The sequence below is a fragment of the Pantherophis guttatus genome, chromosome 1 (assembly GCF_059756535.1).
Source record: "Pantherophis guttatus breed Tessera chromosome 1, ASM5975653v1, whole genome shotgun sequence".
NCBI classification, from domain to species: domain Eukaryota; kingdom Metazoa; phylum Chordata; class Lepidosauria; order Squamata; family Colubridae; genus Pantherophis; species Pantherophis guttatus.
Window position 1 is genome coordinate 257308473 of NC_142063.1, and position 12272 is coordinate 257320744.

The following is a 12272-nucleotide window of genomic DNA, read 5'->3' on the forward strand; positions in this document are numbered from 1 at the left end:
TTTTTTAAATAACAAAAGGATTTAATTTGGAAAAGAGAAAGTAAGCGTTTTTGTGGATTACAAAATGGATACATTGTTACTAGAAGATTTGTGAATCGGAGAAAGACATCTGCTGGCAGAAAGAGACGTGGGAGTACATATTCATGCAGCTGAACCAAGATTAAACAGACGTGAAGGATAAAGATTGAAATTGTGTTGGCTCAAGTGAATATTTGAATTGGACATTTTAAAAAAAAGGATATTATAGGGACTTTGAAACCTGAAGTATATGTAAATGAAAAGAACAAATTTAAAAATCCTAGCCTTTTAAATTGAAAATATGGACAACTGGGAGGATGAATATGAGATACTGAGGGAGATGTTTCAAAAAACAAGAGACGCATTTAAGGGAAATAAGGAAGCAGAGGATTGGTTAGAATGCAAAAAAAAGAAAGAAAGAGAAAAGATGAATGAGAAGCAAAAGAAACAAGGAGATAATATTGAAAAGGAAACAATTGAAAATAAAGATAAAGATGATTACACTGAGTTTAACAGTGACAGAATAAAAATAGATAAGGGAAACTACATCTCAAATATGAAAAGAAGAGAAATAAATGGGGAAAGATTGAGAAGGAAAATTAACAGAGTTAAAATTAAAGAAAAGAGGCTGAAGGGTAGAAATAAGAAAAGGAAAAAGAAGAAGGTAAGGGAATGGGAGAAAGGGAGGAAAGCATCAAGAAATGGGATTGTGGAGAGTCTAAGAGAAAATGATTAAGAGTCAGTGAAAATGTTAATTTGTTAATAAAGAGAAGGATGTTAGTTGTAGAAATTATATGTGAAAATGTTGTTAAATGGAAAATATACCAGTAGATGCAATGTGAAAGAAAAAATGATATTGGAGGAAGCACTAAGTGGAGAGAAACAAATAGTAACATAAGGATTAATTGAAACTAAAATGGAAAATTGAAATTGAATGTAAAATTGAATGAAATTGAAATGTTAAAAAATGATTTAAATGTCATACTTGTAAGGGAATGGGAGAAAGGGAGAAAAGCATCAAGAAGTGGGATTGTGGAGAGTTTAAAAGAAAATGGTTAAGAGTCAGTGAAAATATTAATATGTTAATGTTAGTTGTAGAAATTATATGTGAAAATACTGTTTAATGTAAAATAGATCAGTAGATGAAATGTGAAAAAAAATGAACTATGTTTTTGATGTTGAAAGAAGCACTAAGTGGAGAGAAATAAAAGCAACAAAAGAATTAATTGAAATCAAGACGGGAATTGAAATTGAAATGTAAAATTGAATGAAAATGAAATGTTAGTAAATGAATCTAATTCTAAATTCACAGCAAGATAAATTGGCCCTGATATTGCTGAAGCACCATCGAAAAATCTTGAAATTTCATAAATGCAGGTCATCTAGTCCAATCCACTGCCAAGCAGGAGACTACACCATTTCTGACAGATGGCAGTCCAGTCTCTTCTTGAAACTTCCAATGATGAAGATCCCACAACTTCTGAAGGCAAGCTATTCCATTGGTTGATTGCTCTCACTGTCAGAAAATTTCTCCTTATTTCTAGGTTGAATCTCTCCTTGATCAGTTTCTATCCATTATTCCTTGTCTGGCCTTCAGGTGCTTTGGAAAATAGCTTGACCCCCCTGAAGGGACAGCCTCTCAAATATTGGAACACTGCTATCATGTCACCCCAGGTTCTTCTCTTCACTAGACTAGCCATGCCTAGTTCCTGCAACCGTTCATTGTATGTTTTAGCCTCCAGTCCCCTAATCATCTTGTTTGTTCCTCTCTGCACTCTTTCTAGCGTCTCAACATCTTTTTTATAGTGGTGACTGAAACTGGATGCAGTATTCTAGGTGTGGTCTTACTAAGGCTTTATAGCTGAAATCAATCTTCAATAAAAATTGATTAGCCCTTGGGCCGTATCAAAGTACAGAATTCCAGAAACAAATTATTACTAAAATTTGATAAATGCAATATAAAATGGAATTGGATAAAATACAATTTTGAAAGAAATTGGAATAAAATACGATTTAAAATGAAATTGGAATAAAATACAATAATTTAAGATATAGATAAAATATGATAAAATTATATTTCAGTGTTACCACTGCAATCTACCCCAATCAGTCCCATATATGCAGATCTCAACTGAACCATTTTGCTTAAGTACTTAAGTGACCAAAACTTGATGCAATATTCCAGATGTGGTCCAAAGGCTTTATAGAGTGATATTAGTACCTCACTTGATCTTGATTGTATCCCTCTGTTAATGCAATTTAGGATTGCATTGGCTTTTTTGGCTGCCACTGGACACTGTTGGCTCATATTTAATTGGTTGTCCACTAAAACTCCAATATCCCTCTCACAGTTATTGCTATTAAGCCTGGTTTCACCCAGTCTATATGTGTACTTTTGGTTTTTCTAGCCTAAGTGTAAGACTTTACTTTTCTTTACACTGAATTTCATTTTGTTAGATAGGGCCCAGTGTTCAAGTCTGTCAAGATCAGTGGTGGGATTCAGCCAGTTCGCACCACTTCGGGAGAACTGGTTGGTAACTTTCTGAGCAGTTTGGCAAACTGGTTGTTGGAAGAAATCATTAGGGCAGAGAACCAGTTGTTAAATTACTTGAATCCCACCACTGATCAAGATCCATTTGGATCTTGAGCCTATCATCTAGGCTGTTGGCTATTCCTGCCAGTTTAGTATCATCTGCAAACAATTGTGAGACTTTGATGATCAAAAAAAGGTATGGTCAATATCATAACATTACTGGGTAGCAGGGCCAAAATTTTCAAAACTTAAAAATTCAGATGTGGGAATATTTTTGTTTTTCTCATGCAAATGAGATAGGTTGGTGCCTAAGGTTGCTTAATTGCTTAACGCATTGTAAGCTGCCCTGAGTCTCCGGAGAAGGGCGGCATATAAATCAAAATTTAAAATTTTTTTTTTAAAAAAAAAAAGGTTATTTCTTGTTTTATATGCCAATTTTATTATATTTCCTTGGTTTCCTCTGTTTTGTAAACTGCCAGAGTTGTATATTGCATTTGTAAACCCAAATATTGCCATAATATGGCAGAAATATAACTTTCAATTAATAGATTTAATTGTTCTTCAGAACTAGCTATGATTTCCAAATAATCTTATAGGTCCATAAATGGGGTCTCTATGATTTCTGGTGGGATCAGGATGGGGTAGTGCAACTCTCTGGATTCTGTTTGACCTCTCACTGGCTTTGATACCATCAATTATACTATCTCACTGAGCTGTCTCTAAAGTTTAAGAGTGAAAAGCCTAGTACTTTTCTTCCTTCCTGAAGGGATGGTCCAAGTCAGTGGTGAAATGTAAAATTTGCTACTACCAGTTCTGTGGGTGTGGCTTGGTGGTGGTGGTGGGTAATATCACTGGGTTGGGCGTGGCCAACTTTTTTTTTTTTACTTTTCAAACCATTTTTTCTACAACCTCTTCAGCTGAAGAGGTTGTAGAAAAAAATGCTTTTAAAAGTCTCTGATGATCCCAGCTGAGTTGCCTGATCAGCAGAGGCTTTTTTTCTTTTAAAAACAGTTTTTCTACAACCTCTTTATCCAAAAAAATGCTTTTAAAAGCCTCTGAGGATCCCAGCTGAACTGCACAATCATCAGAGGCTTTTTTTTTAACTTTTAAAAGCATTTTTTCGGCTGAAGAGGTTATAGAAAAAATGCTTTAAAAAAAAAGCCTCTGATGATTGCGTGGTTCAGCTGGGCAGGGGGGCAGGGGGCTTGCTACCGGTTCTCCGAGCCACCCGCCATCATTGCTACTGGATCGGGCGATCCGGTCCGAACCGGGAGCATTTCACCCCACCATTTCCAAGCCAGTGGAAATGGTGGGGGTCAGTGGAGATTGACACACACACATCCAGGTACCTCCAGTGTGGGGGTTGCTACAAGGCTCATTTTTTTTTTTTAATTTGATTTATATGCCGCCCTTCTCTGGAGACTCAGGGCAGCTTACAATGCACTAAGCAATAGCCTTCATCCTTTTGTATATTTATACAAAGTCAGCTTATTGCCCCCACAACTGGGTCCTCAATTTACCTACCTTAGAAAGGATGGAAGGCTGAGTGAACCTTGAGCCTAGCGAGATTCGAACCTGCAGTAATTGCAGGCAGCTGGTCTTAATAACAGGGTGCTTTAGACCACTGTACTACCAAGGCTTTTGCTTACTCTGATTCAACATCTATATGAAATCATTGGATGAGGTCTATTGACATATAACCACATTTCAACAATAAACTGATGATATCCAATTGTACATCTCAACCTCCAGTTAAAATAAATAATACTGTCAAAGTCCTATGCAGCTGAACAACTGCAGTGAGGTCTACATTAGGTTGCCTTTGAAGAGCATTTGGAAGCTAAACTAATCCAGAAGCTTGAGTAACTAAGGATGCATTTTAAGGCACTCATATAAGATTTCTACTACGGGACCTCTAGCAGATGTTAGTTAACTTCCAGGTACAATTCAGGATTCTGGTTGTCATCTTCAAAGCCCTTCTTAATTTTGGGCTTGGGTAACTTAAACTTCTCTCATTAACATCTGCCTGCCAATAGCAATAACACTTAGACCTATATACTGCTTCACAGTGCTTTACAGCTCTCTCTAACCGGTATACAGAGTCAGCATATTGCCCCCAACAATCTGGGTCCTCATTTTACCTCAGAAGGATGGAAGGCTAAGTCAATCTTGAGTCTGGTGAGATTTGAACTGCCAAATTTCAAGCAGCCAGCATGCAGCTGAAGTAGCCTGCAGTACTGCATTCTAACCACTGCACCACCGCAGCTCATATAAGATCTAACAGGATGGAATCACTAAGTGTCCTACTGATTAGAATTGTCATCTTAAAGTACGTGTTCAGTCACTACCACCATCCTCTGGAATAATATTTCCTCTGATCAATCTCTTCCTTCTAGGATTTTTTTTTTTTTTTAAAGTGTATACTCGGCTATGCTAAGCCTAAGGAATGGGAGCTAGGCTGTTGTGACTGCCCTTCAAATAAATGGATTGGTCTTTATTCTTACCATAAATGTTTTAGTCATAACTCCTGATTGTATAAGAATATAAAATATTGTTTTCAATTTTAATTTTTGGTTGTAATCTGTAATATATATTGTGGAGCTATATTCTACACAAAGATGGTAGATTGGAGCGGTGTAGAAACTGGACAGATGAGATAGATATACAGAGAGAGAGGGAGGGAGGGAGAGAGAGAGATTGAGAGAGAGAGAGAGATTGAGAGAGAGAATTGAAAATTTTGCTTGCTACAGATTTGCATTTGTTTATCTGCTGGGAGAGATTGAACAGTATGCCATTGATATTAATTCATTCTGTTGCCCTTGGTCCATGAATTAAGATTCTCATATAGTCCTAAATTCATTTTTTACTACATAACTTAAATGGTTTTGGATTTCGGAGAAATTGAGAGAATCAATTTTTGCAGAAATCTAAGGGTACATGTTCAATTGACAATGTTTTAGTTAATATGCGCTACCATTTAAAAAGCTGACTTTTCCCAGAAACAGTGATTACAGAGTTTAGAACATTATGATCTATTTCACTGGTGCAATGAATGTTTTATTTATCAGGCAATATGTTATTTTTGCTTAGTCATCATGGTATTTTTGAAGATACTTACATATTTGCCCATTATCAACGATGTCAGGAAGTTGAATAATGCAAAACATCCAAAAATAAATCCAACAATTGTACTACTAACTCCTTTCTTTTCTGCCTTAAAAAAATAAAATACAAAAACTTACAAAACAAAAGCCTGTAGAATGCACAAAATAATTACATAGCTCAAATTTTACCACAATACCATAGGAAAAGAAGTTCTGACTATTATATAATATACATGTCTTTTGCCCGATTTATTTTCTATAATTAGCATTTTTGTGATATGGTTACGTTTACACACTCCCTCTTGGCTGTAAGTCTTACAGTATTGTGAAAAATGATTGCAGCATTTCTCAAGTATAAAATAAGAACAGGAAAAAGTGGTATGTTGGCCTAGTGGTAAAGATGCTCGCCTTCTACTAAGAAGGTTAAGAATTCAGTCCTAGATAGCAGATTTTTTCTCTTAGAGCGGAAGGAAAAAATATCTGCTGCAAACTCCATGTGGTATCAGGAAAGGCCTCTGGCCTGTAAATGCTCAACTCCACTCCATCAGCCCAGCTCTACGGGACTAGAGCAGGGGTTTCAAACTTGCGGCCTGCAGGCTGGATGCATCACGCGGTGGCCACCCCACCCCCATTTTAGCAAAGGGGGAAAAAGTTACGATATGTCACATGACAACGTGTCATTGCAACTTTGACACCCCTGGACTACAGGATTGTAAAAAGCACACACACACACAAAAAAAACCCAAAAACACCAACCCCAAGCAAAAAGAGGAAAAACAAATTTAAATGCATGAATGCCTATGGCATTGGAATGGTGGCAGATATTGAAAAGTGGTATGAATTAAGTCTATTTTTTTGCTGCTTTTGGTACCCATCTCTCTGGGTTCAGTCATTTGTATAATTATTTTTGTCAGCTTAGGTGAATGTTTAGCAAGTGGTAACAATTTGAGAAAAACTGCACATATATACAAATGTATGAGTGATTATATATTGCACACCAAAAAGAACATTGTTACAGTAAATTGAGGTGATGCAATCATTTGTAATGCATATCCACAATTATGCAAGCAGTTTCTGAGTGTGAATGTGAAGTGAATGTTCTGAATTCCCTTTTAAAAACCAAGCAGCACAATGGTGCTCAGTCCTCAAATAATGCAAGTATACAACTTTGTAGAAAACTGCTTTTAAAAGGCTGCTTAAACTCAGTGGAAATCTAATCCAACCGAGAGGCAAGACATCGGAAAAATGGTACATATTTATTTGGTTTTAAAAAATAGCAAATAGACAAAGAAAAAAAGCTAATGATATAATTATTTTAAACTAAGTCGAAACTACTACAACTTTTTAAAATGTTGTAGCTATTATATTGCTCCTACATATGTACTAGATTTGAGGAGGGAGACAAAACACTTTTTGTAGCAGCAAAAGTTTACAAAATGTTAGTTTTTGTATTTCGTGAACTAAAAATTGATACAACAGCAAATGAGTCTTTGTTGAATGCGCTGCTATGTCACAGAGGCCATCATTAAAGAACCTTATTGTAGACTTTTGTTTTAAACATATACATCCATTTACCTCTCTTGGAAAAAATGGTCCCAGAATCGAGTAGCAAACCATTGAACTGAAGTTGAGGGATGCTGTTGAGACCATGATAAACATCTGCTCTCTGCTCAGCCGCTTCGGTTCCTCATTAGCAACCTGCAATCTGTCATTATCTGAGTAGGAAAAATCTCTCTTAGAGTAGAAAAAGGAATGCAGCCTTCAAAACTAATAGAAACAAGTACCTGTTTCTGACACAGATCAGTTAGCAAAAATAAAAATAAAAATGCAGAACCTTATATTTCAATAGGAGCATGCTTTGTTTCATAACTTGTCCCAAATCTATTCACATGACTACAGTTCTGATACAAAGCTGGAGTGAAAACAAGAAAAACATATTTCTAAAACACACTCATTAGATAGTGCATTCTTGAAAGTTTTAGAAATACAGAGATTAATATTCAAAATATGTCTTTCAGTAGGGTTAGGAATATGAGAATTCAGATATACTTTAGCCTCCCCTAATCCAGAGCCCTCCAAATGTGTTGGGTTGCAGTTTCTAGAATTCATATGCTAGCTGAAAACTTGAGAAGATTCAGTCCAAACAGTTGAAGAGCATCAGATTGAGAAAGACTGATTGTGCTGGTATCAGATTTTTGAAACCAAAATATTTGTGTCTTGAAATGCTCCAGACTAAATACTAGATGTGAACTAAGCAATTAGAGAAGAAAAATACCACCAAGATGTTTATCTTTAATTTAATCCTTCTAAGAAATTATTATTTTACATATTTACAATGCAAGTCAGTGCTTCTTTATTCAAATCAAGTATAATGTAATATTGATCTTATCCCTCTTGACTCCTGGCGAATTAATAGACAGGTCCCTGCAGGGTTCTCAACAACATTTTTCAGAAGTGGTTTGCATTTGCCTCTTTCCTACCACTGAGAGAAAGTGACTAACCCAAAGTAACTTAACTGGTTTCAGCCTAAAACAGGACTAATCACTTAATGGTTTTCATTATGATAGAATAGAATAGAATAGAATAGAATAGAATAGAATAGAATAGAATAGAATAGAATAGAATAGAATAGAATAGAATAGAATAGATTTCTTTATTGGCCAAGTGTGATTGGGCACACAAGGAATTTATCTTGGTGCATATGCTCTCAGTGTACATAAAAGAAAACATCCATCCATCAAGAATCGTAAGGTACAACAATGATATTTTCATACTCATCTTTCTTTACTTTCTCTGTATGTATGTATGTATATATATGTATGTGTGTGTGTGTGTGTGTGTGGTTTTTTTTTCTATTGAGACACCTGGTCTACCCCAACATGTGGGAGGAGGCATTCTGCTCCCTTTTGCTTTTCAGCTCCAATCCATCATGACAAACCATTTTATACCAAATTTATACTTTGCTGATAAAGGCAAAAGGCAGACTAGTATAGATCTATTTCAAGCTTTTTAGCTTTCATCAGCTAGGCATACTCTTACTCGGATTCGAACTTGGGCTTCCTGCATGTTAGGCAGTTGAATTAATCTTCTGAGCCATAAATTCTCCTCCTTTCATCAGCTTGAGCCAGGGGAAAGATTAACTGTTTTTCTATCGAGACACAGTCATATTCACAACAAACCAATATACACTTCCAATTTTACGTGGGAGAAGACCCGAATAACCAAAGACCTACATACAAACACCCGCAAAAACTTGAGAAAACAAATATATATATATATATATATTTATATATATATATATATATACACACACACACACACACACACAAATAATATAATATAATATAATATAATATAATATAATATAATATAATATAATATAATATAATATAATATAATATAATATAATATAATATAATATAATATAATATAATATAATCTATATATAATTTTATGAGAGAGGGTGGGAGGAGAGGCCGAGGGAATCTAAATTCCTTCCTGGAAGTGTCCCAGATTCTAACTCAGTTCCTTTAACTCCTAGCTGCCATATACAATTTTTTTTAAAAAAAATATCTTCAGGTTAGTCTCAACACCTGGCAACTGCCTGGACTACTGTAGTGCCTGTAGGCTTTCTTTTTAAAAAAAACAAACAAACAACATTTGGAGGAAATCTTTGGAAGTGGTTAGCCCTTGCTTTCCTCCTAAGATTTTGTGTCTCAGGCAAGAGACACAAAACTAACCATCTCCCAATTTGTTAAAAAAAAAAAAAACCTCAAGCACCCATAGGTAGTAGATATGACCTTCGAAACTGCAGTTTCCAAGGCTAATTTTTGCAAGGATGCCATCTAGAGAGCCAGTTTGATTTAATGGTTAAGGCACTAACCTAGAAAACCAGGCAACGGTGAATACTAGGCACAAAGCCAGCCGGTTGACCTTGGTCCAGTCACTTTGTCAGTCCTGGGAAGGAGGCAATGAAACCTGGTCTTGCCAAGAAAACTGTTAAGTCTTGCCAAGAAAAGTAGAGGACTTGGCAAAAGAAAACTTAGGCGCTCACCAGGAATCAATACGATTGCATAATAATAAGGATAGAGCAGTTAAGATCCACTAGCCTTACATGTGATCGAAGATGTGGAGAGCGCAGGGCTGCTTGTAATTCCTGACTGACCCCAGGAATGCCGACCATAGCTCTGGCCCCTCTCACCTGGACTCTCGCCATCCGGGGGACCCACCGCTTGGTAGCTTTCCATAGCCGCGGAGCTCCTGCTGTAAAGCGGCTTGGAAAGGAGCGGAGGCTGAGCCTCCCTGCCTGTCTTCTCGAGGTCCACCCTCACAGAGGCGATAAAGTTCAGCCGCTGCGGTCAGGAACTTCCTAAACGCCACAAGAGGTCAGGAGCAAGCAATCCCGATTCAGCCGGAAGCCGAAATCTATCCAAGGCTGGGATCCCTCCTTTTAGTTAGCCGCTGCGTTCGGAAATTATCTCATACTTACTCACCTGTCAGCAAGCCAGGTTTATTACTATGACGATGTCCAGGCCACGCTTCAGCGCCCTTTTGAAATAAAAGATGAAAGGGTTCTTTCGAGTTATGCTCTACTCCTGCTGTTTTATTTACAACAGCCGGTATTGCCTTCTTCCGGATTTTAATTCTCCCCCTCCTCCATTTTTTCTTTACTTCCCAGTTTACCTTTAAAATCCCTTGATCTCCCGTTCAAGTATTAAGAGGTCCTGCTTAGCTTTTTGATATCAACCAAAAGTTAAGTAAATGAGAAAGAAACATATGGGATATCCCAACCTTAATTGTATTCTAGAGGTCATTTGGAAAAGCACTTAGTTTTATATATTTACACTATACTGTAATATGGCTTAAGTTAATGTATTGAACTCAAGCCAATGTGGTTAGTAAACCATGATTTATGGCATATTTAAAGTTGTCTAAATTCTTCCATATGCCTTTTAGAGTAAATGATGATTGATTAAGGTGTTTTGGTGGGGGCCTTGTACTTAATGGACACTTTCTGCCATTCATTTTCATAGATGGATTCATGTGTGTCAATTTACGGCTTATTTACCTACAATGCAGGGGTGAAATCCAGCAGGTTCTGACATGTTCTGGAGAACCGGTAGCAGAAATTTTGAGTTGTTCGGAGAACAGGCGAATACCACCTCTGGCTGGCCCCAGATTTTGGTGGGAATGGAGATTTTGCAATATCCTTCCCCCTGGAGTGGGGAGGGAATGGAGATTTTGCAGTATCCTTCCTCTGCCATGCCCACCAAGCCATGCCCACAGAACCGATAGTAAAAAAATTTGGATTTCACCACTGCTACAATGTAGTTAATAAATTACAACTGATTAAAGTCATAATGCCTGATTTACAAGCTACAATGTGCTCATTTAATATTTTAAGTCAGAAACTAAACTAGCCACATTAAGTTCAATGTACCAGCCCAAATGCTGGCTGTTTGCCAGACAGGCTTATGGATAGTTAACAATTATGACTTATTGAAAATAACTAATCTTCTTGGTTCCTATAGTAAACTGCACCATATTAACTGACCACATGGGTTTGCATAATAGATTAAATGTGATTTGCAAGTTTGTGTTTCAGAGAATCATGTAAATTCAGCAAATATGTTGATTTATTAGATTCAAATCCCGATTTTCCTGCAGGAGCACAAGTTGTCCTAGATTGGGGTGTCAAATTCTGACACAGCGGTGTCACATCATGTATTGTGACTTCCCCCCCCTCCTTCACTAAACCGGGTATGGGCATGGCCAGCGTGTGACGCATCCAGCCCGCAGGCCGCAAGTTGGACAGCCATGTTCTAGATAGTGTTGCTTCCTCCATTTTTCCGCAAATGATCCTGTAGGATAGATAAGAGCTGAGAGAATCACCCAGTATCAGTTCTGTATTTTAAACAATGTACCATTGGGACATTTCATGTTATCCCTATATGGAAAATAAGGTGCATAAAATAATCATAATGTTCTCCCAAATCATAAACCTGAGAAGAGTCTAAATATGTTTTAAACTAAATTTGTTCTGTGAAAAAATATATATTTCTGTCTTCAAATCAACAATACTTACCAGTAATAATTATTGGTCTCTAACCTCCCATTTTGGGAGTGAGAAGACATCTTCAAAGTGCCTAACAGAAGCGAATTGTCTAGATTCTTTTCAGTCAGGGTTCAGGCCTGGTCATGGAATGAAAATGGTATTGCTTGTTCTGGATGAAAAATTGTGTGTCAGGACTTAGAAGATAGTAGTGTTCCACTTGTAGTCCTGTTACATTGGTATTTTAATACCATGATACTTTAAGATAATATCCTCCTGAACAATTTAAGAGAGTTACAGAATTTGAGGCACTGTTTTGCAGTGATTCCATTCATTCCATGATAGATGGCTCCAGTTTCTTCCATGGTGCAGTACTTCTTGGTAGGTCACAGCAGGTTGACAAGAAACAAACAAACAAAAAATACAACTTCTTACCAAAGCTGCTAAGTTCCAGACAAAGTCAAAGATACTACTACTACTTCTTTTTTATTTCCTCTTTTATCACTTCCAATGTTGAGGGAGAAATTCTGGTTCTTTCTAGCCAAAGGTATACCCAACCAAAATC

General features: G+C 36.8%; 1 protein-coding gene across 4 annotated transcripts in view; it reads right to left on the reverse strand.

Moving 5' to 3' along the window:
- SLC18B1 (solute carrier family 18 member B1) overlaps positions 1–10082 on the reverse strand; it is a 34269-nt gene extending 24187 nt beyond the window's left edge. For 2 of the 4 annotated variants that reach the window (XM_087887140.1, XM_034418832.3), the window contains exons 1-3: positions 9770–10082; positions 7231–7370; positions 5670–5765 (exon numbers count right to left, since the gene is read on the reverse strand). In XM_087887140.1, coding sequence (XP_087743266.1) covers positions 5670–5765; positions 7231–7370; positions 9770–9902 — 369 coding nt within the window. In that variant the 5' untranslated portion in view covers positions 9903–10082. The remainder of the gene's footprint in view (positions 1–5669; positions 5766–7230; positions 7371–9769) is intronic. The other 2 variants (XM_087887149.1, XM_034418834.3) reach the window with 1 other exon arrangement.
- Between the last annotated feature and the right edge of the window lie 2190 nt (positions 10083–12272).